The sequence below is a fragment of the Mirounga angustirostris genome, unplaced genomic scaffold, assembly GCF_029215605.1.
Source record: "Mirounga angustirostris isolate CCGP_5_RB_7025 unplaced genomic scaffold, mMirAng1.0.hap1 SCAF_13, whole genome shotgun sequence".
Lineage (NCBI taxonomy): Eukaryota > Metazoa > Chordata > Mammalia > Carnivora > Phocidae > Mirounga > Mirounga angustirostris.
Genome location: NW_026991721.1, coordinates 80870254 through 80897739, shown reverse-complemented (window position 1 = coordinate 80897739; position 27486 = coordinate 80870254). Strand labels below are relative to the sequence as shown.

The window sequence follows — 27486 nt, the reverse complement described above, 5'->3', positions numbered from 1 at the left end:
GGCCCGCCTGAGTCCGGGCCGTGAGGGCCGCCGGACGCACTACAGCTCCCAGGGTGCACTGGGGGGCCTGGTTGATGCGCTGGCGCCGGTCCACCGCCGGCGGGTTCTGGCTGGAGGAGAGCTTGTTGCCATGCTGCGGAGCGGCTGCTGGCGGCTGAGAGGGTGGCTCCACCGCCCGCGCGGCGCTCTGCGGGGTTCTGCCGAGAGCGGCCGCCGGGGCTTGGTGTCCTGCATAGATCGTAAGACTCACCCCGCCGGTGCAGGTGTCCGGTCCCCGGGCGGGGAGGGCTGAGGGCCCACAGAGCGGTAGTCACCGCCGGCTCGCCCTGGGCGGTCACCTGGGCCACCCTCCCCGCCAGGCCTACCTGCCCCCTCCCGAGTGGGCTTCCTCTGCCGGCTGGTGTCCCCATTCTGTCCACCTGGCTGGCCTCTCTGGCCGCCCTCACTCCCTGCGGTCTCCATCTGCTGCGCCCCTGGGCCTTTCTGGTACTCTTCACCGGCCCCCAAACTCCTGCGCGGGAAGCCTGGCGTCCGAAACTCGTGCTGCAGGCGGTCCCCCGGCTTCTGAGCTGTCTTCCCTCCTGCCCACGTCACAGGGCCCTCTGAAGATAAATGAAGATGGGAAAATGTAACTTAACCTTTGTGGCTGATGATATTTGTTAATTGTTCAGGTCTTCCAAAAACGTAGTATCAGCCTCTTGATAATCAGGTTTAATAAGTAAATTGATTTACTTATGAATACACTAACCAAGGGTTTGGTAATGATCCTCACAACTCTGAGGCAGATTCTCTTATTATCCTTACTTTCAGATAAGTAGTGGGTGCATAGAAACTCCTGACTTTGTTTTGTCTTGTCTTGTCTTAATCCTAGATCATTTACAGTCGGGTAGTAAAGATGTGAATAGCTTGGGGCTGGTTGTGGTAGATGAAGCACTGTTACTTCTTTAAGTGATAGAAGATCTGATCAGGTAAATTTTGTGATTTACCACCTGTAGTTATAAAACACTTTTACTGTTGAAATTCCCGTTGAAAAATAATTATTATTGAAAGTGGGAAACTACCCACAGTACACAGACCTGAATGTCTTCAGGCACCAGGCAAATAATTTGGATGTGAGTAACGGAGAGTGATGGGGGCCTAGGCCCACTGGGAATACCCAGCCACTTTGTGACTCTGTCCAGTGCCTCATTTTTTTTCTTCTGGAAAAAAAATTCTTTTTAATAAATGTCGCTCTTCTTTATAACAGATTTGGTATGCATCCCTTAGATTGACACCCAGATCTATGACATACACTAGTATAGAATACCGTTTTCTTCTCGGTGTCCTAAAACTCCTTCACAAGGTGCTGTCCATTCTAGCAATTAGAATTAGGTAAACAAGGTCACCCTTGCGGATACCAAGGCAAATAAGGAGTTGTCCTGGCAACAAATAGATTAAATATTTAATAGGCTAGTATTAAATAATAACGAATAGTTTACATATGCTGGAGTATTTCCAGCAGCTGGTTGTGTAGCTTCAGCCAGTGAGGTACTTTTACACCTTTTTAAAAGAAAGTACCTCTTAACTAGTAAAATGAAAGGAAACTGCCTTTTCAATGTATCATTCTCCATATTAGAATATCAAATTAATGGGAGTGCTTAACTAACATTTGTTTCATTACATATTTTAATAAGTGAAAAATGATTTTTAAGAGAATTATGATTTGTATTTTATTTAATATATGTTACATAAATTCATTATGCATACTTGCCTCATTCTGCAGATGAGGAAATTTATTCAGTGTCTAGTGCAGCCCCATTTGACAGTGGGATAACCGAAGTTGATTGGGATAACCTGACTTACTAGAAGTTGTGCATTTAATAACTTCCTTGTCTAGTGCTCTTCCACTACACTTTGCCGCAACGTCCCAAGCATTCTTTGAAACATCAAGACTCTCAAATAAAACTGTTGATTCTCTAGTTATGTTTCTACTTGGGATGCATTTAAAGATTCTTATATTATTTAGAGTTTTTGTTTTGTTTTTTGGTTTTTTTTGCCCATTGCTTACACTTAGGTTGCTATACAGTGAAGGGTTTCCTCAAGTCCTTTGGGCCCTTTTTCTTTTCTTTTTTTCTGAGACAGAGAGAGCGTGTGCATGTATAGGCATGTGGGAGGGGCAGAGGGAGAGGGAGAGAGGGAATCTTTTTTAATTTAAATTCAATTAATTAACAATAACTTATTATTATTTTCATAGGTAGAGGTCAGTGATTCATCAGTCTTATATAACACCCAGTGCTCATTACATCACATGCCTTCCTTAATGTCCATCACCCAGGTACCCCATTCCTCCATCTCCCTCCCCTCCAGCAACCCTCAGTTTGTTTCCTATGATTAAGAGTCTCTTATGGTTTGTCTCCTTCTTTGATTTCATCTTGTTTATTTTTTCCTGTCTTCCCCTATGATCCTTTGTTTTGTTTCTTAAATTCCACATATCAGTGAGATCATCTGATACTTGTCTTTCTCTGATTGACTTATTTCACTTTGCATAATACCCTCTAGTTCGATCCACATTGTTGCAAATGGCAAGATTTCTTTTTTTTTTCTTTTTTGTGGCTGAGTAGTATTCCATTGTTTATATATGCACCACATCTTCTTTATCCATTCATCTGTCGATGGACATCTGGGCTCTTTCCATAGTTTAGCTATTGTGGATATTGCTGCTATAAACATTGGGGTGCAGGTGCCCCTTCGGATCCCTACATTTGTATCTTTGGAGTAAATAGTAGTGCAATTGCTGGGTCATAGGGTAGCTCTATTTTCAACTTTTTGAGGAACCTCCGTACTGTTTTCCAGAGTGGCTGCCCCAGCTTGCATTCCCACCAACAGTGTAGGAGGGTTCCCCTTTCTCTGCATCCGGGAAAGAGAGAATCTTAAGCAAGCTCCACGCCCAGGACAGAACCCAACCCGGGCTGGATCTCATGACCCTGAGATCGTGACCTGAGCCAAAATCAAGAGTCAGATGCTTAATGGACTGAGCCACTCAGGAGCCCCAGGCCCTTTTTCTGTTTAGCTTTGCCATTTTACATTTTACTGTGTGTGTTCGCTTCTTGAACTCTTGCTAGTAACTCGGCCAATTTCGTGAAGTCTGGTTTTTGTTTTGTTTGTTCTTAATGTATTCTGGGCCCGCGGGTATTTTTACTTGGTTACCATGCTTTCTTGTGTATAATTTGCTTTTTAACTTGCCTTTTCTACTTTTTTTCCACCAAGCAGCGCTCTCATTTTATTAGCATTCCCTTATCAAAAATTGGGTTGGATATTATATTTCAAAATGTGTAATTATGTTGTATATACTTGCACATAAGATTTGCATACACCTATTCCCTGTTGTTTACTTAGAATGCAATTCAAACCTATTTCTTAAACATTTTGTTTCTTGAACTACTTGTTTTACTCTAATAATAATAATAGTAAATGTTTGTTGAGGTCTTGCTGGGACTGAAATTCTGTAGCACCTCTCTTTATACTGTAAGATTTACATTATTACCATTTATGATAGCCTTTGTGTGAATGGACTGTATTCATCTTTGTAACCCCAGCACTGTTCCATAGTAGACATTCAATAATTATTCTTTTGTGAATGGTCTTTGAGCTATGATCTACAAGAGCATTTCTGCAAGACTTCTGCAAACAAATAACCGGACTCTCAGTCAGGAACTGTGAAGTGTTCATCCCTAACTGTATTCCTGTGAGTAACAACCAACATAAGTTTCTGCTCTAGGCTTCTCAAAGTAGCCTAATGTCTAATCCTCACAAGTATTCCTTTCTGAGTTTCCCTAATACAGACAGACTGCTTTCTCCTGGCTCACATAGCCAGCCATTACTGCTCCCCATGCTGCCTGCCCTAGAGAAACAGACTCTGCCGTCTGCTCTTCTTCTCTATTGGAAGGATTGTGCATCACTATTAGGCGCTGAAATAAATTATTGTCGAGTGTGGCTCCATAGTCTTACTTTAACACTCTTTAGCATCACTCCATAATGACCACATCTTTAGCACTAAAGGATGAAACCTGAGAAGGTAATACAGACCCCCGCCCTTCTTTCCGCCTTACCTTTTACAGCCACCGCTGCACCTCAGGGCTTCACTTGGAAAAGTATAGGCATACACTCTATTTTTTCTTACACACCTTCGGCAGGTGATCCTTTCAAAATGACAGTAGTAAGAGACAACAAAAGAGACATAAATATGAACAATGTAAGTCTGATTCACCCTGTGTATGTTGCTGATCCTGACGTAGGCTCCCAGGATTTGTGGTCCCGTCTTTTCTAAATTTGCTATGCTATCCCCAAAAGGTAGTTGTTTTCATGGGAGCTTTGCCTAGACTGTTTACTTTCAGCTCTGGCCTGCTGCTACCTGGAAGTCTGCATCACTTTGCAAAACAGGCAAAATATTTTACACCTTACTTAACTAGCTAGTTGACTTGGATGTCTGCTTTCTAATTCAGCCTGATCTTACTGTATGCAGTTTTTTAAAAAATCTGTAAAAAATGGTATTCATGTCATTTGGGCAACTAGCTACTTAAAGAAAATGTATGAAGTAATGATATTGTGAATTGATAGTAATTCTGTTTATGTTGGTAGATATAGTTCTCTTTCTCCTGAAGAGTGTCACCTCTGATGAAGTACTACTATGGTGTAGTCTTTTATTAGATGTTTAAGTTTCGAGAGAAACTTCTAATGAGGCCACACTACCTACCTGTTGATGTCAGTCAATTCATTGTCCTTAGCTTTTAAGTATCTTAAACACAAAAGTGAAGGAATTACCCATAGTCACATCACTGATGGTTTATGATAAAAAATGTTTTGAGAATTCTGAGTCCATTGGGTAAAAACTGATACAGTAAGGCCTTAACCATGTTTTCAACACTGGAAGACTTTTTTCTCATCATCAATGTTTATCAGTGAATGTCTGAGATTTGCCAAATGCACAGCCTTATTAGAGGATCTTTTCCTTAATTTGAAAGGTAAACCAAAGTATACACATCTTCCTTTTCCAATTGATCTTTTAAGATGGATATGTTGAAACAGACAGACAGCTATAGAGATTCATAGATAGGACAGATTTTCCCAGGATACCAATACAGAAAAGGTAGGGCATCCTAAAGGGGAAAAAAAAATATATTTACCATAATTTGAGGGTCAGTGTGTTTACTATTTTTTAATGTGGATTTATGAGGAGGAAGAGATAAATAAGAGTACTGAAAGAATAAGCACTTAGGAGGTAAATGAAGCCAGCTGATCCACTGGGGCGGAAAGAAGAAGGGAAAAGGAGATGATAAATCAGAGAACTCACTAATGGTAGGCAAGGCCATTCTATGGGTGTTAAAGGTTATACTGTGTAAGAGAAATGCTACAGCACGTCCCTGTCTCAACTTCATGTTTCTTGACCTTGGCACTACTCTTCCCTGACCCCTGTTCTAGAACTGAATATATGCAATCTTGCCCCCAGCTACCATGGGACTGAATGAAGAGCAGAAAGAATTTCAGAAAGTGGCCTTTGACTTTGCTGCCCGGGAGATGGCTCCAAACATGGCGGAGTGGGACCAGAAGGTGGGCATTTTCCTTGTGGCTACACGTTCCAACCAAGGCCTCCTGTGGTGACCCTGTCTTCATCCCCTTTTCGTCCTCACTGTTCCACGTTTATTCTCCTTGCACAACTCTTACTGCAAATGAAAGTACTGGTAATGTTGTGATTCCTGTCTTCATCTTGTAGAGACTAGTTTTGTTTTTGTTTTTGTTTTTGAATTGTGCAAAGATTTAGACAGTCGTAAAACCAAGGCAATTCTATGGATAATTAAAAGGAACTTTAATGCGGGAAAACCAGTGCTTATTGAATGCATTTTTTTTTTTGCATTTTTTTATTTTTTTATTTTTTTTATTCTTATGTTAATCCCCATACATTACATCATTAGTTTTAGATGAAGTGTTCCATGATTCATTGTTTGTGCACAACACCCAGTGCTCCATGCAGAACGTGCCCTCCTCAATACCCACCACCAGGCTAACCCATCCTCCCACCCCCCTCCCCTCTAGAACCCTCAGTTTGTTTTTCAGAGTCCATAGTCTCTCATGGCTTGTCTCCCCCTCTAATTCCCCCCCTTCATTTTTCCCTTCCTGTTATCTTCTTCCTTTTTTTTTTAACATATAATGTATTATTTGTTTCAGAGGTACAGATTTGCGATTCAACATTAGTTTTAGATGTAGTGTTCCATGATTCATTGTTTGTGCATAACACCCAGTGCTCCATGCAGAATGGGCCCTCCTCAATACCCACCACCAGGCTAACCCATCTCCCACCCCCCTCCCCTCTAGAACCCTGTTTGTTTTTCAGAGTCCATCGTCTCTCATGGTTCATCTACCCCTCTGATTTCCCCCACTTCATTCTTCCCCTCCCGCTACCTTCTTCTTCTTCTTCTTTTTTTCTTAACATATATTGCATTATTTGTTTCAGAGGTACAGATCTGAGATCTGAGATTATTGAATGCATTTTAACTGCTACTATAGATAACAAATAGCCTATTAAGTTAATATATACACTCTCCCAAATGCAAACATCTTAATCCCTCATTGTGCCCTTTAATGAAAAGTCCATCTGTGAATCCCTTACTGATGACCCTGTTCTCTTTTGTATGTAGGAGTTGTTCCCAGTGGACGCAATGCGGAAAGCTGCTCAGCTCGGCTTTGGGGGAATCTACGTACGAACAGATGTAGGTGGGTCTGGACTGTCACGGCTCGATACATCTGTCATCTTTGAGGCCTTGGCTACAGGCTGCACCAGCACCACAGCCTATATAAGCATCCACAAGTGAGTGCCAAAGCTTGGTGAGCACAGTGAAGTTCTCATCGGGTTGATTGGGAAATTTCAGGAAATTTTGGGAAAGTTCATCTTTTCAAGTTGATTGTCATTGAGGAACCAGACAGGGCACCTGGGTTGCTCGGCTCAGTCAGTCAAGTGTCCGACTCTTGATTTCAGCTCAGGCGGTGATTTCAGGGTCATGGGATTGAGCCCTGTGTCACGCTCCACACTGGGTGTAGAGCCTGTTTGGGATTCTCTCTCTCCCTCTGCTGCCCCCATTCCTTGCGAGCACATGCACTCTCTCCCTCAAAAAAAGAAAAAAAGTTCACTCTAGGTCTGCTGCTGCCTTTTGAACTTGAATCTGCCATCTTGTATGTTGCTTAGAGAATAAGGTCTGTCCGCCTTCTCCCAAATCCTAGATTGAGCTGAAGCAAACAGACATCTCCAGGAGAGTGGTCAGGGCCCTGTTCCCGTCTTCCTCAATCCCTAGGATGAAGCCCCCAGGAATTTGTCAAAGTACATATAACTTTGATTTTTAGGGAACTCATTTAACCTAGAAGCGGCATGAACATCCAAGTGAGAAACACTTTGGCCCTGGTTATCTCTGGGTAGTACGTGTTCCACGAATATGTTTTAACCCAGGCCTTTCCTTTAAAGTCGAATCTTCTCAGTGGTGACTTTTCTCTTCCCACTCTCTCTTCCTCTTCACTGTGCTTTGCTGCCTGTGCTTTCCTTCCCATCCCTCCCCCCTCAGATTTCCTCTTCTCCATATTAACTCTGTCATTATCTTTTCTTCTTGGGGTACCTGTCAGCATGTGTGTCTGGATGATTGATACCTTTGGAAGTGAGGAACAGAGGCACAGATTCTGCCCACCGCTCTGTACCATGGAGAAGTTTGCATCCTACTGCCTCACTGAGCCAGGTGGGTTTGCCGTACCGCCAGCAAGACGTAGCAGGGGATGCTGCTCAGGCGAAGTTACTGAGCACTCTCTTGTCCCCTCGATATGTACAACCCTTGTTTACCACGAAGTTGGGTCATGGAGGAACACAAGCCTAAGAGGGCTGTAGGGCAGAGTCTCTCCAGGCTGCAGATTGGAGCCTCCTTGTACTCAGTGTGCTGGGAGATGGAAAATGGTCTCATTGCTGTCCACAGTTTTCACCAAATACAGAGTTCCTCCAGCTGTCTGCATTTTAAAGTGTGAAACGCTGAACTGTTGGTTATAAGGGAAGATTTCCTTGGAAGTGGAACCATGCTGCGGCCCCCTTACTTTCACTGACTTTCTCTCCCACCCTCTCTGCTTCCTTTTGATCCCTGCCTTAGGAAGTGGTAGTGATGCTGCCTCCCTTTTGACCGAAGCAAAACGACAAGGAGATCATTACATCCTCAATGGTTCCAAGGTACCAGCATGCCCATCTTACAGAACACCTTAGAGATTGTGCCCATCTTTATGCTGACATTGCCTGGATCCTTGCTATCTGCGAGTTAATGTTTCCTAGGAGTTTTACACATTGAATAGAGAACCTCTGACCTATTTCCCTTTATTTACCTACACTTTCTCACTCTTCTGATCTGAGTTCAGATAATCTCGCTCCTTTCTGTCTGTCCTTTTTATAGTCTCATCAGCTAGATCCCTGATTCCCCAGTCAGCACAGGTTCTTTTTACCTCTCCTTCTTTTCTCTGTGCCATCATGCCTCTTAGTGTCCTACTGTCAGAAGGACTCTGATTGCTTTCCCAGGTGTTAGGCTCCAGGGACGGATGTGTTTCCTGATCCCTATATACCCCCTCTCCAACCCTCAGGCCTTCATCAGTGGTGGAGGTGAATCAGACATCTACGTGGTCATGTGCCGAACAGGAGGGTCAGGCCCCAAAGGCATCTCTTGTATAGTTGTGGAGAAGGGGACCCCTGGCCTTAGCTTTGGCAAGAAGGAAAAAAAGGTGAGTGGCTATTGGACAGGAAACAATTCAAGTTCAAACAATCCAAGAGTCTGCCACCTGCCAGACCAACCTCTGTTCTAGGTAAACTATTCCTTGAAATACCACCTCCGCTTTTGGTCTGTGTTTCTTATTCAGCTTCTTATTTTGGCACATTCCTTTATCCCAGGAAGAAATACTTACAGATCTGGTGGTGACTACTCGGATGAAAAGCATATGGGCCACTTTTCTTCTTTAAATAAAAATAAAATAAAACTCATTGGAGATGATCGTGAGTGTTTCAGTCATGTAAGAGGGAGAGTGTTTCTATAGGTGCTTTGAAAAGACGTTCCTAGGATATAGCAATCCCATAGCCAGACCATGAATAGTAGAAGTGTGATTCCATAGCTGTAGCTGGTGGTAAGATGAGACCCATTCAGATTTGTTAGGCCGGGGGACCAGAATAATCATACCCCTCCAATATATACTGTTATAGTTAGGATTTGGGGGGAGAAATCAGGTAATGAAATGACCCCTAACTATACTCTCCTTTCATAGCTCCTAGGGTTTCCATATTTCCCCTCATGAGCTTTCCCGATACTTTATAAACTGCGAAGAGGTAGAGGTTTTAGTGCCCCTTTTCATTTATTAGTATAGTAGGTTTTTACTAGATTCCTACTATGCAAAGCATGCTGGCTCCTGGGGTGAAGGAGGATACAGAAGTTACTCCTAGCCTTATTTGAAATTACAAGACACATTACGTTGTCTTATCTGTATAAAGTATATAAGCTGTAATTGTGGCATATAACTTGTATATGTGATATGTAAGATATATAGCTGTAGAATATCTTAATTCTAGGAATGTCTCCTAGAATTGTTGGGTCATACAACATGGACTGACTTACATAGTCTGACACATAATTTTACAGGATCGAGTTATACCAATTTAGGTTGTTTGTGCTTATAAAGGCAGTGATGATTGTTTCAACACACATAGGTAGTATCCATCTCAGTATTTGTGATGTCTGTTGACAGGATTACCAAAGCTGTCAAATTTCGTGCCTAGAGAAAAATCACAAATAAATTCCAGAAACAAAAAGTATATCTTTTCTTCCTTTCGTTTTCTGCTTTCTCTCCCTTTTAAGTATATACGTTTATCTTTCTTTTTTAATTATTAGTTTTGCTTTATATATTTTTTAATATAAGGGAAATTTGGAAGGACACCTCTGTATTCATTTGACAGCTGGTGAGTGCCCACTATATACCAAGCATTTGTAAACAGTAGGGGTAGAGCAGTGAACAAAGACAAAGCTCTGCCCTCATAGAGTTTACCTGTCAGCAAGCAGGGATGGACAACAGACATGTAAATAAGCAAGGTACCTTCTGGTAATGCTCTGTGCTACAAAAGAGATAAAGGAGATTGATAGGACACTGAGGAGAGCTTGAAAGCGTCTGTAATAGGGCTGACTCCCAGAGGTCATGACTTTTGAGATGAGATCCAGAGTATAGAAGAAGCAACATAAGAAGAATTCTGGGCAGAGACAATAGTAGATGGCCTATTGAGGGAACAAAAAAAAAGTAGTGAGCAAAGAAGAGAACAGCATGGGATGAAATTGGACAGGCAGGCAGGGGCTCGTAGAAGAGAAGAGTCGCTGCCCTGAATGCCACCCTGTTGGGCAGCCATACAGTCCCTGATTTTTGCCAGATGGGGTGGAACTCACAGCCAACGCGCGCCGTGATCTTTGAAGATTGTGCGGTGCCCGTGGCCAACAGAATTGGAAATGAGGGACAGGGCTTCGTCATTGCCATGAAAGGACTGAATGGAGGGAGAATCAATGTTGGTGAGAACACAGCAGGATGGGGCAGGGAGGTAGCCGGGCTGGGGCAAAGCAGCACTGTCCTGGCTCATTGAAATGTTGGCACTCTTCCTTTCTAGCTTCCTGCTCCCTAGGAGCTGCTCATGCTTCAGTCATCCTCACCCGAGACCATCTCAGTGTTCGGAAGCAGTTTGGAGAGCCTCTGGCCAGTAACCAGGTAATTTCCCAGAGGCCCCTGCATTTGCTTTCCACTCTGCCTGCGACCTGCTCTGTGGCCCACATTCTCTCGGAGGGTGAGGCTATGAGTCCTCACTGGAGTTTTGCCCCCATCTTAGAACTTGTGTTCTAATTTTATCAGTAATCTTTTTCACTGAAGCGCAGGGCAAACAAAGTAGGCTTAGAACTCACAAGGCAGTGCATTTGCTCTGTAGAAGAGGCAGGGACTTTGAAGCTTGGGGTCAGTTAGAAAAGGTACCTCATGAGAGGTGTCTTATAGAGGGCCCCAGATCAGGTGCTGGTCTAGGCCTGTCTGTCTTGTCTGGTTCTCTTATCCCCTGTTGCTGTAGTACCTGCAATTCAAACTGGCTGATATGGCAACAAGGCTGGTGGCCTCACGGCTGATCATCCGCAGTGCAGCGGTGGCTCTGCAGGAGGAGCGGGAAGATGCAGTGGCCCTCTGCTCCATGGCCAAGCTCTTCGCTACAGATGAATGCTTTGCTGTGCGTGATGATGTCCTCTAGCTGTCTTGGGTGGACAAGGAGCAGCTGCTAGGTCCAGGGATGTTGAGAGCCATTAGTCTACCCCTGGAGCTTAAGCATATAAATGAACTCATGAGAGGCCTGCTTGGGAGCTCTCAGAGCTGACTTTTTACCTGCTCCGTGCCATTACACACTGCATTCTGTCACTGTCATTTGATTGTGTTCTAGATGAGACACTGCCGTTGAAGGAAGGTTCAGAGCAGCCCAGTGCCTCTTGCTCAAATTTAGCACTGTGCTCTGTTTAAAATGTCAAGGGCAGAGCTATTTCCACATGAGGCTACATTGCCACTAGATGGCATTATAGGTAGCCTCACATAATCCCAGCCAAAGTGCTTGTGGGCAGCTTGTCCCCTGCAAATAATAAAGCAATAAAGGCAGAGCTCTCTGAGTTGCCTGCCTGGTGGGAACTGACAAGTTTAGTAGGTAAACCTCCCTTGTTGTCTAACCACACAGAATACAGAGCCCCTCTTCGGGCTGGGGGCTGGTTATCTGTAGGTTGTTCTTCCTCGTATTAGTTTACAGCGGGCTGCCAGATTGGGGGCTGGGGTAGAAAGAGAAGCCATATGTTCCACAGTCTTCCCCCAGTCAAAGATGTCTAATCCCTGTCTCCCTGAAGATCTGCAACCAGGCTTTACAGATGCATGGAGGCTATGGCTACCTGAAGGACTATGCTGTTCAGCAGTATGTGCGGGACTCCAGGGTCCATCAAATCCTAGAAGGTAAAAATTGCCAGAGCTGTTCTCCAGAATGCTTATAGGATCACCACTTTCCTCAGCCTGTCTGTCCCCATGCTGACTGGTTCTGAGGGTTCCATCAGGCCCTGTCTGTCTTTTGCCTTCCTCCTAACCCGGCACTGGAAGTGTTTGTGGGTGTCATACAGAGCACTAGCTTGGGAGTCTGGAGGCTCTGCTTTGTCACCATGGGTAAGCTATCAAATCACTCCATTTCTGCTCTTTTTCTTTGCAAATTTTAGAGAACGCTCAAACCAGATAATATATGGGAAAGCATTTTGAAAACTTCAATAGTAACTCTTAACTTTTATGAAGTACTTGGTCCTCAGGGATTCCAAAACTTCTGTACAGGGCAAATGTAAGCTAATTTGATCACAAGCAACCTCTATAAATTGAAGATATCTCTATCAATATTGCTAATGGATTTTTCAGTAAACTAAATCATATGGTTATTTTCTCGGCAATCACAGACTGGATTAGGCTGGAAAATGTGTAAACTGCCAGAGGCTGGCTCAGAGCATGGCCTTTTCCACACTCCACACCAGTGCAGAAGTCTTGAAATTACATGACTCTTGTCTCAGCGGGTATAGGCAGACAGGAGTGGTTATCCTGTAGGAGAGCCAGATGGGGCAAAAGCTTATCTAAGTGACTCTTTCAGTGATGCAATGTTGGGCTGCTTCCACGGAGGCACAGGAGAGAGCTGTGGGTGTTGGTCTCTGTCATTTTCAAAGCATTCTTGAACCTGAGGAGGTGTTAGAATCACCCAGAGGGCTTGTGAAAACAGATTGCTAGGCTCCACACCCAGAGGTTCTGACTCAGTGGGTCTTAGGTAGGCCTGAGAATTTTGCATCTCCAAGTTTTCAAGTGAGGCTGCAGCTGCGCATCTGGGAAGCACACTCTGAGACCCACTGCTCTGGTGGTATGTCCAAATCACAGGCTTCTAAAAGTTAGTCTGCTTTCTTCTGCAGACCTCATCCCTGAAATATGTCAATGAGCTCAGTCACTGGTGCTCAAGTTCCCCATAGGCTTTGTCCTCTGATTATTCCTGCAGTTACTTCCTTACCCAGCATTTATGAATGACAAGTTTAGTGGGTAAACTTTGTTGTCTAACAACATGAGACTTCACTTTTATTCTGACTCTGCCTTTTAACCTTGTAAGAAGAAATGGGAAAAGGGGCGCCTGGGTGGCTCAGTTGGTTAAGCGACTGCCTTCGGCTCAGGTCATGATCCCGGAGTCCCGGGATCGAGTCCCGCATCGGGCTCCCTGCTCAGCAGGGAGTCTGCTTCTCCCTCTGACCCTCCTCCCTCTCATGCTCTCTGTCTCTCATTCTCTCTCTCGCAAATAAATAAAATCTTAAAAAAAAAAAAAAATTTAAAAAAAAGAAGAAATGGGAAAAGCCAGGTACATTTATTTGAGGCCATGCCATCATCCACTTACAGAAAATTTGGGGCACTGGTCTCACTTTGGTATCACTTTGTTTCATTGTGAACTTTGTTATAGGATAAATCTGCAAATTTAGATTTGATTTTATTTGAGGTGTGTGATTACTCATTCCTCATGGGGGTTCATATTTCTCTTTGCATTAAAAGCCACTGTAAAAATGGAGCAAGAAGTTGACCCCTCCTTTCAGGGAAAATATTTTTGTTCTTTTAAAATTCACTTTTCTGATTACCAAAGAAATTGGTATATTTATTGTTGAAAGCTTATAAAGTATAGGAAAAGTAAAAAAAAAAAAAAATCATTCATGTTTCCACATTCAGAATTAATATTTTGGATTCCTTTTATATGTAAGTCCAAAAAATCTCCTTTGGGGCTTTTTCTGTACTTTGTAGGTACTTTTTTTTTTTTTATGTGAAGTATAGTTGCCATACAATATTATATTAGTTTCAGGTGAGCAACACAGTAATTCAACAGTTGAAATAGTTTGAGAAGGAAAGATAGTAACTCTTCTTTAAATGTGTGATAGAATTCCCCTCTGTAGCTGTCCAGTCCTGGACTTTTCATGGTTGGGAGTTTTTTGATTGCCACTTCAATTTTGTTACTCATAATCAGTCTATTCAGATTATCTATTTCGGATTCAGTCTTGGAAAATTGTATGTTTCTAGAGATTTATATGTTTCTTCTAGGTTATCCAGTTTGTTGGCATATCATTTTTCATGGTGGCCTCTTATAATCCTTTATGTTTCTGTGGTGTTGGTTGTAACTTCTCTTTCATTTCTGATTTTATTCATTTGACTTCTCTTTTTTTTTCTTAGTAAGTCTGGCTAAAGATTTATCAATTTTGTGTATCTTTCCAAAGAACCAGCTCTTGGTTTCACTGATCTTTTCCCTATTATTTTTTTAGTCTCTGTTTCATTTATTTCACCCTGAACTTTATTATTTCCTTTCTTCTACTAATTTTGGGTCTGTTCATTCTTTTTTCTAATTCCTTTAGATGTATAGTTAGATTGTACATTTGAGATTTTTCTTGCCTTTTTCTTTTTTAAGTAGGCTCCACCCCCAATATGGGGCTTGAACTCATGACCCTAACTCTACCAACTGTGCCACTCAGGTGCCCCAATTTTTCTTGTTTCTTGAAGAAGGCCTGTATCACGATAAACTTGCCTGTTAGACTGCTTTTGCTGTGTCCCAAAGATTTTGGAACTTGTCTTTCCATTTTCATTTGTCTCATGGTATTTTTTTATTTCCTGTTTGATTTCTTTATTGACCCATTTGTTGTTTAATAGCACGTTGTTTAGCCTCCATGTGTTTTTTACCATTTTTTTCTTGTAATTGATTTCCAGTTTTATACCATTGTATAATTTTCTAGATATAAGTGATTTTACTACTTTTTCTTTTCTTTTAACCTTCATACTAGCTTTATAAGTGATTGATCTACTATTTATATCACATGTTGCTTTTACCAGTGAAAATGTTTTTTTCATAATTTGCTTACTTCTAGTTGTTGCCTTTTCTTTTCAACTTAAAGAAGTCCTTTAACACTTCTTGTAAGGTCGGTGTAGTAATGATAAGCTCCATTAACTTTTGTTTGGGAAACCTTTTTAAGATTTTATTTATCTATTTAGTTGAGAGAGAGAGAGCATGCAAGCAGGGGGAAGGAGCAGAAGGAGAGGAACAAGCAGACTTTGTGCTGAGCACAGAGCCCAGCACAGGGCTCTATCCCACGACCCTGATATCATGACCTGAGTCGCAATCAAGAGTTGGACACTTAACCAACTAAGCCACCCAGGCGCCCCTGTCTGGAAAACTCTTTTTTTTTTTTTTTAAGATTATTTATTTATTTATTTGACAGAGACACAGCGAGAGAGGGAACACAAGCAGGGGGAGTGGGAGAGGGAGAAGCAGGCTTCCCGCGGAAAACTCTTTATCTCTCCTTGCCAGGTAGACTATTCTTGGTTGCAGGCTTTTTTCTTTTTAGCACTTTGAATATATCATGCCACTTTCTTCTGCCCACGAAGTTTCTGCTGAAAAAATCAGCTCATAGCCTTATGGGTGTTTTCCCTTGTACATAACTATTTGCTTTTGTCTGGCTGCTTTTAAGATTTCTCTTTATATGTAATTTTTACTATATATATATATTTAACCATATATATACAGTAAAACCATACCAAGACATGTAATATCTCATGTAATATGTCTTGGTATGGTTCTCCTTGATTTATCTTGTCTGGGGCTCTCTGTGCTTCTAGAAACTAGATGTCTGTTTTCTTCCCCAGAGTAGGGAAATTTTCAGCCATTATTTCTTTAAATAAGTTTCCTGCCTTTTTCTCTTTTCTCCTTCTGGGACCCCAATAGTGCAAATATTAGTGTGCTTGATGTTGTCCCAGAAGTCCCTTAACCTGTCCTTTTTTAAAATTCTTTTTTCTTTTTGCTGCTCAGCTCAAATGCTTGATACTGCCCTGTCTTCCAGATTGCTGATCCATTCTGCATCCTGTAATCTGCTGTTGATTCCCTTTAGTGTATTTTTTCATTTTAGTTACTGTACTCTTCAGCTGTTTTTTGTTTTATGTTTTCTGTCTCTGCTGAAATTTTCACTAAGTTCATCCACTCTTCTCTCAAGGCCCCTGAACATCTTTATGACCATTATTTTGAAACTTTATCCAGTAGATTCTTTATCTCTGTTTTGTTCAGTTCTTTTTCTGAGATGTTGTCTTGTTCTTTGATTTGGAGCATATTCTTGTCTCCTCATTTTTGTTTTTGTGTATCAAGTAAGCCAGACTCTCCTGGTCCTGAAAGTAATGTCCTGTATGGAACGCATCCTGGGGGCAATCCCTAGTGCAATCCCTTCTGGTCACTAGAATCAGGCACTCCCAGGGTGTCCCCTGTGTGGTCTGCATGTGTCGTGCTGTTGTGTCTGGGCTGTGACTACCATGGGCGTGTTGGTAGCTGGCTGCTAGGCCCACCTGTGAGTCTTGTGGGTGTGTTAGTGGGCAGCAGTGACTTTGGGTGGGGGCAGGCACCAGTCCCCACTGAGGTTGCCTGCCAGGTGTGGTGGTTAGTACCTGCTTGGAGGGACATCTTCTGGGTTGAGTGTGTTGAGCCAGGCAGGTCTGCAGGTGAACGCCAGGGTGGGGCAAGCAGTACTAGCAAGGTAGGGTGGGTGTCAGATCTTGCTCCCGAAACATCTAGGTAGCAAGGAGGGTGTCAGATCTTGCTCCCAAAGCATCTGGCTAACTAAGCTGTAGAAGTACAAGAAAAATGGCACTTGCTAACATTTCCATTCCCAGAGAAAGTTCCTACAGATCCCTGCGCCTCTGGCACACACCCAAAAATTAGTCATTAAACCTCCCCCATGTATGACCCAGGAGCTTTTCCAACTGCTGCCTCCGTGCTGGGCTCCAAGTGACTGATACTGTGTGTGGGCCCCTTGAGAGTAGTGTCTCAGTTTATTGTAGCTCCCGGGCTCTCCTAGAGTTAAGCTCCACTGATTTTCAAAGCCAGACAATATGTGGCCTCATCTTCCCAGTGAAGATCTCCAGGGCAGGGGCTGTCTGCTGTGGGACTTGAACCTCTGGCTCCTCAGGAAGGACCTCCACACCTGTGATAGCCTCCTGCTTGTGGGTCACTGTGCGTGGGTTTGGTTCTGGACAGTCTCTGCCCCTCCTGCCCTCCTCAATGTGGCTTTTTCTTTATATCATTAGCTATGGAATAGCTGTTCTGCTAGAGTTTAGGTTCTCAGAGTGAGTTGTGCTGTACATAGTTGCAGCCTTAGTGTGTCCACAGGAGGAAGGAAGCTCAGCATCTTCCCTTCTCCCAGGTGAGATGTTTTTAAAAGAGCAAATTTATTCCTTACTTCCTGACATTTTTCTGTACTTTGGAGAGAAGTCTGTAATAATCCCATCCCACTCAGGGTTAAAGCAACAATTGTGGTTTATATCCACTACGACCCTGAATGAGGCTTGGAGCCCCTTGGTTAAAGCTTTACCAAGCTCTGAGACTTCGCTGCAACTAAGTCCTTCATTCTTCCTCCCCCTTGCAGGTAGCAATGAAGTGATGAGGATGCTGATCTCTCGAAGCCTGTTTCAGGAGTAGCACCCAGACTTGATGTTCGGGCGTGATGGTTAATGTACACCTCGAATCAGAGGTTTCATGTGGACTGCAGATGAGGCATGGATTAGATTGAAGGGCTGAGCTCTTCCAGGTGGACCCAGAGTGTTGGGAGCAGCATCAGCTATAGGACTGGGACAGAGTCCTCAGCAGAACTAAAGGAGCTGCCCTGATTGAGATTGTCACAAGAAGACACACTACCTTGTTTTCCTAATGCAAAAAGGTGACCAGGGAAGACTCACCACCAAGTCAGAGTCCTTTCTTGGATACATGTTGTCTTGATTTGTCTGCATTTTGGTGGTTCACTGAATCTCTCTTCCGAGATCTGAACCCTTCCATTGAGGGTTTTTCCTGATGATAAAGCAAAGGTGTGGGAAAGGAGAAATGGAGGAAAAATGCTCTCCTATCTTTTCCTGTGCTCTGCTAAAGATGCAGAAGGTTTCTGTGGGTTGCATTTCCTTTGTAGTACTCCTGTGAATGTAAATCATGATAAAATGAGTATTTGGGAAACCTTACTCCTAGGTGTGATTTAGGGTATATCTGCACTTGTACACTTTCTGAATATCAAGGGCTGAAGTTATTTGGAACTCTGAATGTTTGTTGTTTTCTTTTTTAGAAGCATGTGGTCTAAGAATGGTATTCAAGCTTCTATAGCCCTTCCTGATAAGTACTTTGAGCATATTTTCTTTCTATCTGAGTGCAAGGAAATGATAGGCATATAGAAGAGAGAGAGTTATCTGGCAAAAGTGATAAAGTAGGAAGAGATTCATAAAGAAGGTAGAAATTAAAATTAAACTTTTATGAAAATGTGTAATATGTAAAGAGAACCAAGAAAGTCAGTTTCAGACGGGGGAACGAGGGGCAGGAAAAGTGCAGAATTGGTGTAGGAGCTGTTTGCAGCTTTATTTTGTTGTGCTTTGGGCTTGGCATGGGATGGAAAGAAAATATAAGTTGAATCTGGATGGAGAGTTGATGGAGAGTTATGAAAGCCAAAGTGTGGGTTTTATTTCATAAGTAGTGGAGAAGATGAGAAGAGTTTTAATGAAGCTATAATGAGATAATTTGTTGATAAGAACATTCTGGAAGGCATATGCAGGATGAATATGAGGAGGGGAAAGACAAAGATAAGGCATGTCCAGTCTGTAGGTTCTGGAAGTAATTAAGGTCAGAGGCAATTCGAGCCTGAACTTGGAAGGTAAAGGAAAGAGGATGTAAACAGATACAGACCCATGCTTAGAATGTTTGCTGTGGAACATGGAACATGAAGGTCTCCCTCGTAATTGGGCTGCTTTCTAGCATTCACTTCTGAGGCTTCTGTTCAGATTTGAAGCAAAAATAGGTATTATATTAATGTCTTACTATTTGTGTCCCTCATAAGAGACTAATGAAATGCCAGTTATTACAAATGCAATTCACTCTGTCACCCTCCATTACTATTCAGAGTTCAGTTCCCCAGCAGCCTAGCAAGGGATTTGACCCCTGTGGCAAGAACGTAGGGACATTCAAGCTAATCTCTATCACTGTTTATTTGGCCATTCCATAAATGAAGCCAAAAGGAGCAGAACAAATATGTCTTAAGGAAAACCTCTATGCCAAGTACTAACACATTTACAAAGTGCGCTGGGGCACAAGTAGTCTTGTGATCCTAACATGATGACCTCAGTGAAAAGTGGATTTCTAAGTTGTCTTCATAATCTCTTTAAACTATATTCCCTTATAATACTTTTACAGTTGAGGGGGAAATCTAATTGTTTTGATTATATGTCCCTTTAAACAGAGGAATGTTTAAGTCACCCATTAAAATTTTCATCCTTTGAAGATTCAGTAAATTAGAAATATCTTATTTACTTATTTGCTTTAGTGCTTATCTAGTTATGCTTTTATTTTAAAAACACTAGGACTTCTCCAAAGTAGTTTCCTGCGGATTATCTCCTATATCTCATGATTTTCACAAGGAGCTCCTTGCATGAATAGGTACTTGAGATACTTGTTGTGTTAAACTGATCTGAATTGAATTAACAACCCTGATGAAAACAGCAACTGCCAATGTTACTGTTCAGTTATGAGACTGGACTATGGATTCAGGCTCCCATATCTGGATTTGATTGCTAGCTTTATTCACTAACCATGTGACTTTAAGGAAAAAAACACTTAAACTCTCTGTGCCTGTTTCCTTAAATTATAAATTGTGTGTGTGTAAATTGGAGATAAGGATCCCTGCCTCATAGGATAATTGGTGAGTCAAGTGAAAGAATCCATATAAAGGCCTTTGAACAGAGTACATTAAGCAGTCTCAAATATTAGTATTATCAATCTCATTTTATAGGTGAGCATAGTGAACTGTAAAGAGATTAAGTGACCTGCTCAAACTTACACAGGTGGCATGCTGAAGGGTTAAGACACATCTCTGCCAAGAACCTTTAAAAAGTTAGAATCATGACTACTAGTCATTTAGTGCTAAATACCAAATAGTTCTGGTCTACCTCTCTCCAGGTAGGTAAGTGGCAGGATTGCATTTTCCCTTTGCCAACTTTACAGAAACGTATACGTACATAAACAGATTTCTAAGGTTTCTCCCAGGATCTTAGAAGGGACCCAGAGCTTAAGCTTTAGTTTCACAGTAAATTTCCTATTGTCTGTCCTCTCTGCTTTATCTAAACATCTCCATATATATTCTTCTACCCAAAATTTGTTTCCTATTTGGCACTCAGGCTGTTATGCCTAGGAGTTATGATCAGCCAAACACCATATGAATGAATGCTCTCCTTTTAAGCGTGAGCAGGTGAGGAGTGCCTGTCACAGTGTCATGACAAACACTGGAATAGCATGGGTCCCTGCGTCCCCACTCCAACAATTCCCAATTAGTGATTCCCATGGGAAGGAAGAGAGGAGGATCCAAAGAAGCCACTTAAGTGGGAGCCCAATGGACAAGTTTTTCCAATTAAAATCCAGTCTCCTGCTTGGTGGCCTGTGGCAAGGACTGCCTGAGAAGGGAAAAATGAGCCAGGATAGACAATATTCTTTCATTGCTTGGAATGGAGCAAAATCCAACACCGCTAGCAGGACCCCAAAAGCTTTTCCCTCCTGCTCCAGGAGGACTCAGATTTCTCTCTGTTACTTGTAACTGAGGGTAGTGGTAAGTGTGCACTCAGGTCTTTTTACTTTTTCCTCCTGTCTACTTGTCTTTTCAGCCGGTTTCTTGATCCAAAGCCCAGGACATTCTGGGTCAGGCAGGGCAACTAGAATATTCACTTATATCACCACAAACAGAAAGGAATCTTAGCTCTCTCTGATCAGGCATTCTTAATCCCCACAGAACAGAATGAGGGGTTGCCAGTTCTCTTCACACCAACAGAGGAGGAAGGATATTCTGAGCCATCATGCTCTAGAAAAGAGGGGGGCCTGTGATTTATTTCCAGTGCAGTTCTACTCAGTGTTGGTTTGGTTCTTTCCCCCACACCCAACTTTAACATGGGCATTATGGTTTCCTCAAGAGCTATATAAACAATACTCCAAGATAGTCCACTGGTTCCCTTCCCCAGCTGTCACCCAGACTGGGGCCCTGAGCTACCCACACTATTCCGGCCTTTCTAAAGAAAATTTCAAAGTATCACTGGTTTCCATTTTTCCTTTAAACCAGTCTGTGGACTTGGGACGCCTGGGTGGCTCAGTCGGTTAAGTGTCTGCCTTCGGCTCAGGTCATGATCCCAGGGTCCTGGGATCAAGTCCCGCATCAGGCTCCCTGCTCCGCGGGGAGCCTGCTTCTCCCTCTGCCTCTGTCTCTCTCTTTCTCTGTCTCTCATGAATAAAAAAATATATATATATATATCTTTAAACCAGTCTGTGGACTTAATGGGCCATAAGATTCTTCCACCAGACTCAGGTTGTAAGTCAGAAATATATTGGATTCATCTCTTTATTCTTGGTTCATTCTTCACATATAGTAGGAGCTCAATGTTTTTTGAGCAGATGAAGACTAAAAAAGCCATCACCACCAATATGATACTAATTGTAGCTGCTGGCAAATACTTTTTAGGAATAGGCAAGACACACCATCAAAAGTCAGCTAACTAGATGCAAGAACTTGGATGGACCTCCAGGAAAGTTTGGTGAGTGAAAAGCAAACTCAGAAGGTTGTGTACTGTGTGATCCCATTCATATGGCATTCTTGAAATAATGCCATTATAGAGGTGAAAAACAGGATTGTGGTTGCCAGGGATTTGACTTGGGGGAGGGAAAGAGGGTCTATAAAAGGGGAGCCTGGGGGTAGGGGGTGAACCTGTGGTGGTGGCCACAAGTAAGTTTGCAACTCTCTCCGGAGTTTCCCAGGTATAATCTGAAACCAGCTTTGTGTAGGGCTGGGACAGACCAAAGAAAGGCTGACCATTCCAGGTTGGTAGGTTGCAGGGTTTTTTTGTTTGTTTGTTTTTAAAGGTTTTATTTATTTATTTGACAGAACACAAGTAGGCAGAATGGGGAGCCTGATACAGGGTTCAATCCTAGGACCCTGGGATCATGACCTGAACCAAAGGCAGATGCTTAACCAATTGAGCCACCCAGGTGCCCCGGTAGGTTGCAGTTTTAATAAGCAAAGGGAACTTACATATGAGTCTTGTCTTGGTCAGCAGCAAGACAGGTAGATGCCTGCACCAGCCTGTTAAATCTTAAAAATTTTTAAAAAGGGAACCTCTTAAGTGCCCAGGTCGAGCTCTCTGGTCAATCAGTGGTCACATCTTTTTGATCAGGTTCTCCAACATCACACAAAACCACAGATGTGAAACAATTGCATAGAACTGTATACACATACATGCAAGTAAGCATGCACATAACTGGTGAAATCTGAATAAACCTCGTGGATTGCACCAATATCAATTTCCTAGATGCTACTGTTGGGGGTGGAGGAGTAAGGGGTACCTGGGACCTCCATACACTATTTTTTTTTTTAACAACTTTTTGTGAATCTATAATTACTTCAAAATTTAAAAAATTTAAGTTGACCACCTGATGAAAGACTATACTTGCAGGACCTAGCCTTCCCCATCCCCTGCTATTGGTGGCAGCCCTGTGTGGCCTCTACTCCTTGCACTGCAGTTCACTGAGCCTGGCTTAGGAGAGGGGATGGTGACAGAGGGTTTGAGCCAAGGGAAAGTGGGAAGACTGAGTGAACAGGGCAGTGGTGGGCCAGGTATTTAGATTGGTCTTTACTTTTCAAGCCAGTGGGTCTATGCCTACAATTCAGGCCCTTGAGAGCAAGGTTCAAAAACCCCATGCTGTCCCCATCAAAATACCATCCATTTTTTTCAAAGAAATGGAACAAATAATCCTAAAATTTGTATGGAACCAGAAAAGACCCCGCATAGCCAGAGGAATGTTGAAAAAGAAAAGCAAAGCCGGCGGCATCACAATTCCGGACTTCCAGCTCTATTACAAAGCTGTCATCATCAAGACAGTATGGTACTGGCACAAAAACAGACACATAGATCAATGGAACAGAATAGAGAGCCCAGAAATGGACCCTCAACTCTATGGTCAATTCATCTTTGACAAAGCAGGAAAGAATGTCCAATGGAAAAAAGACAGTCTCTTCAACAAATAGTGTTGGGAAAATTGGACAGCCACATGCAGAAGAATGAAACTGGACCATTTCCTTACACCACACACAAAAACAGACTCCAAATGGTTGAAAGACCTAAATGTGAGACAGGAGTCCATCAAAATCCTAAAAGAGAACACAGGCAGCAACCTCTTCGACCTCAGCCGCAGCAACTTCTTCCTAGAAACATCGCCAAAGGCAAGGGAAGCAAGGACAAAAATGAACTATTGGGACTTCATCAAGATAAAAAGCTTTTGCAAAGCAAAGGAAACAGTCAACAAAACCAAAAGACAACCAACAGAATGGGAGAAGATATTTGCAAATGACATATCAGATAAAGGGCTAGTATCCAAAATCTATAAAGAACTTATCAAACTCAACACCCAAAGAACAAAGAATCCAATCAACAAATGGGCAGAAGACATGAACAGACATTTTTCCAAAGAAGACATCCAAATGGCCAACAGACACATGAAAAAGTGCTCAGTATCGCTCGGCATCAGGGAAATCCAAATCAAAACCTCAATGAGATACCACCTCACACCAGTCAGAATGGCTAAAATTAACAAGTCAGGAAATAACAGATGTTGGCGGGGATGCGAAGAAAGGGGAACCCTCCTACACTGTTGGTGGGAATGCAAGCTGGTGCAGCCACTCTGGAAAACAGTATGGAGGTTCCTCAAAAAGTTGAAAATAGAGCTACCATATGATCCAGCAATTGCACTACTGGGTATTTACCCCAAAGATACAAAAGTAGGGATCTGAAAGGGTACGTGCACCCCAATGTTTATAGCAGCAATGTCTACAATAGCCAAACTGTGGAAAGAGCCAAGATGTCCATCGACAGATGAATGGATAAAGAAGAGGTGGTGTATATATATATACAATGGAATATTATGCAGCCATCAAAAGGAATGAGATCTTGCCATTTGCAATGACGTGGATGGAACTGGAGGGTATTATGCTGAGCGAAATAAGTCAAACAGAGAAAGACATGTATCATATGACCTCACTGATATGAGGAATTCTTAATCTCAGGAAACAAACTGAAGGTTGCTGGAGTGGGGGGTGGGGTGGGAGGGATGGGGTGACTGGGTGATAGACACCGGGGAGGGTATGTGCTCTGGTAAGCACTGTGAATTGTGCAAGACTGTTGAATCTCAGATCTGTACCTCTGAAACAAATAATGCAATATATGTTAAGAAAAAAAAAAAAGAAGATAGCAGGAGGGGAAGAATGAAGGGGGGGAAATCAGAGGGGAAGACGAACCATGAGAGATGATGGACTCTGAAAAACAAACTGAGGGTTCTAGAGGGGAGGGGGGTGGGAGGATGGGTTAGCCTGGTGATGGGTATTGAGGAGGGCACGTTCTGCATGGAGCACTGGGTGTTATGCACAATGAATCATGGAACACTACATCTAAAACTAATGATGTAATGTATGGGGATTAACATAACAATTAAAAAATTAAAAAAAAAAAAAAAGCCATGCTGCTCCATAGCATTCCTCAGGGGGAGATCAAGACCCTTGGAGGCCTGAAAAGATTTGTGTCTCCTTCCCCACTCCCATAAGCAATATTAAATGATAAAGGATCTTGTATGCCAAGGAGTTGGATTGAAAATTGAGAGGGAGGCAAACCATAAGAGATGCTGAACTCTAGGAAACAAACTGAGGGCTGCTGGAGGGGAGGTGGGGGGAGGGATAATTGGGTGATGGGCATTAAGGAGGGCACTTGATGTAGTGAGTACTGGGTGTTACATGCAACTGATGAATCACTAAATTCTACCTCTGAAACTAATAAAAAAAAAAAGTTAAAAGTGGAACTACCCTAAGATCCAGCAACTGCACTAGGTACTTACCCAAATACAAAAATTCTGATTTGAAGGGATACATGTTCCCCAATATTTATTGCAGTGTTATCAACAATAGCCAAATTATAGAAGAGGTCCAAATGTCCACCAACTGATGAATGGATGAAGAAGATGTGGTCTACACACATGCACAAGCACACGTACTGGAATATTACTCAGCCATAAAAAAGAATGAAATCTTGCCATTTGCCATGATGTGAATGGATCTAGAGAGTATTATGCTAAGTGAAGTAAGTCAGTCAGAGAAAGACAAATACCATATGATTTCACTCATATGTGGAATTTAAGAAACAAAACAAATGAACATAGGGGGTGAAAAAGAGAGGCAAACCAAGAAATAGACTCTTAACTATAGAGAACAACTGATGGTTACCAGAGGGAAGGTGGGTGGGAGGAATGGGTTAAATAGGTGATGGGTATTAAGGAGGGTACTTGTGAGTACTGGGTGTTGTATATAAGTGTTGAATCACTAAATTCTGCACCTGAAACGAATATTTCACTGTATGTTAACTAACTGGAATTTAAATAAAAACTTGAGGAGAAAAAGAAATTAGGACTTCTCAGCAGGCTTTGCTTTTTCTTTATCTGTATTTTCATGGTCACTCTTTATTATTTTGATAGCTCAGATGACCATTTAATATGACATTGCTTATGTCTTAACACATTTAGCAGGTACTTGTATTCTTAGGACTTTTTTGTTTTGAAGACAATTTTTTTTCTCTATAAAAAAACAATTATTTTCAAAGAGAACTGCTTTCAAAGTTTCATTTATGTTGGTACATTAGAGAGCCTTAAACAAAACCTGTAATTATATAGTAATTGAGTTAACTATTTGTAGAAATTTATCAATTTAGTCTTATTTAATTTAGTCATTTACATTTTGCCAGTTCTCGTGTCAGACTCCTTCTCCAATATCAGCATTGTTCTGAACTATGGATGGATTGCTTGATCACTTTTATTGTTTAAATAAAAAGAGGCATTTTCTCTTATGGAAATTTTCTTTCTTTATACTTTGTGCAATTAAGTCAGAATTGTGGAGTTGAGGATAGCCAAAGAGAATGTTAGGGAAATCTAAGCCCTGCCCACCAACCAGACTCCTGATGACTTTCACATCTGGTTCTATTTGTGGAAATGGCCTTAGCATTTCCACAAATACTTATTTGCTCCTTTTATTGCTCTCACTAAATTCTGTTCAATGTCTTGCCAGTTTATGACCATTCAGCTCTATCTCTCTTATCTGACCCCACCAACATTCTTTGGAATTGAAGCTGAAGTCCAGCTGCACTTGATGCTCTAATTTTTTTCCCCACCCTCTGCTGCTTCTATCTCTGTCCAATACCCACCTGTCACTCAGAACTCTCTGGACCCCATACAAGGTGATTGCTCACTCAAAGAACACACTGGTTGGACTTCCAGTTTTCTCCTTGATGGGAAAATCCAGCATATTTTTCCTGTAAGAAAGAGCTATGTTCCAGAATTATTTTTCCCAAGAATTATCTGCAATTTATCTTACCCATTCTTACACATTTGTGGCACACCTTTTGTTGACTGGCAAGCATCATTTCAGCCACCTTGTGTTGACTGTCAGAGAACCTGCCACCTTTTCAGTAAGAATAGTGGCAGCAGTATTTGGGGACATTTCATGCACAGCTGTTGGGTTAGTGGGTCATTGACCTTCTAAATATTTAGCATTTTCATAGTGAAAATTATTTTCACTCCTCTTCTCCAACCCAACTTGTGTTTCTCTAAGCTCAAACAACCTGTCCCAAACTAGAATGAAGTCTCAGTTCCACCATAGATTCTCTGCTGTTGACTAGGAAATGTCCTTTTTGAGGAGATTCAGTGGGATATGACCAAAACCTCAGCCTTCCTTTTTATAATATTTAAGGGATACCTGGGCAAAAAGAAAAGAGTACTACCTATATCTTGCCATCAGCTTTTTCTTAGCTATGAACAGTTTAATGGGTTTTCCTGGAAAATTCTCTTATAAGCCAAAGTTCAACCTCATCTGATTATAGAGAGCTGTAGATATTATGATGATCATGGTTTATATACACAGAGGATCCAGCAATGTCAATTTCAGTCTCTAGATCCTTCATTTCCTAAAACCACAGGTCAGAAATATGTATATGGGCCCATCTTTTGAAGCATCTAAGCATGCAGTCCTTTATTATCTAATAATTATTTTTATTACTATCATCTTTCATGAGTAAAATTTTCATGCACAAAATCCTCAAGGGCAAAGTATCAATATGAGAAGTTTGTGGCAAAGCTTAATTCAATTTCCATCACAATCCTTGGTAAAGCATGTCTGCTTCTTTAGCCTAAGGGAAGATGAATCATTTTACAAAGACTAAAGTTAATTTTTCTAAATGACTGCTTTTTTTGAGTCATTAAAGACAGTCCCTGGCTGCTTACTGATC

At 42.0% G+C, this 27486-nt stretch overlaps 1 protein-coding gene across 9 annotated transcripts; it reads left to right on the top strand.

Moving 5' to 3' along the window:
• Nucleotides 1–71: 71 nt before the first annotated feature.
• On the top strand, nucleotides 72–27485 carry ACAD8 (acyl-CoA dehydrogenase family member 8). Of its 9 annotated transcripts, none has more exons than XM_045894671.3 (13): nucleotides 103–239; nucleotides 872–968; nucleotides 3629–3724; nucleotides 5486–5586; nucleotides 6672–6841; nucleotides 7645–7754; nucleotides 8154–8230; nucleotides 8632–8769; nucleotides 10451–10586; nucleotides 10682–10779; nucleotides 11129–11281; nucleotides 11937–12039; nucleotides 17532–27485. In XM_045894671.3, the coding sequence occupies exons 4-13, from the start codon at nucleotides 5491–5493 to the stop codon at nucleotides 17582–17584; spliced, it is 1134 nt and encodes a 377-aa protein (XP_045750627.1). In that variant the 5' UTR covers nucleotides 103–239; nucleotides 872–968; nucleotides 3629–3724; nucleotides 5486–5490; the 3' UTR covers nucleotides 17585–27485. The 9 variants fall into 9 exon arrangements, with proteins under 9 accessions (XP_045750624.1, XP_045750628.1, XP_045750627.1 ...); XM_064577208.1 differs by lacking the exon at nucleotides 872–968 and adding an exon at nucleotides 2234–2314 and having other exon boundaries at nucleotides 106–239; XM_045894672.3 differs by lacking the exon at nucleotides 872–968 and having other exon boundaries at nucleotides 99–239.
• The last annotated feature ends 1 nt before the right edge of the window (nucleotide 27486 follows it).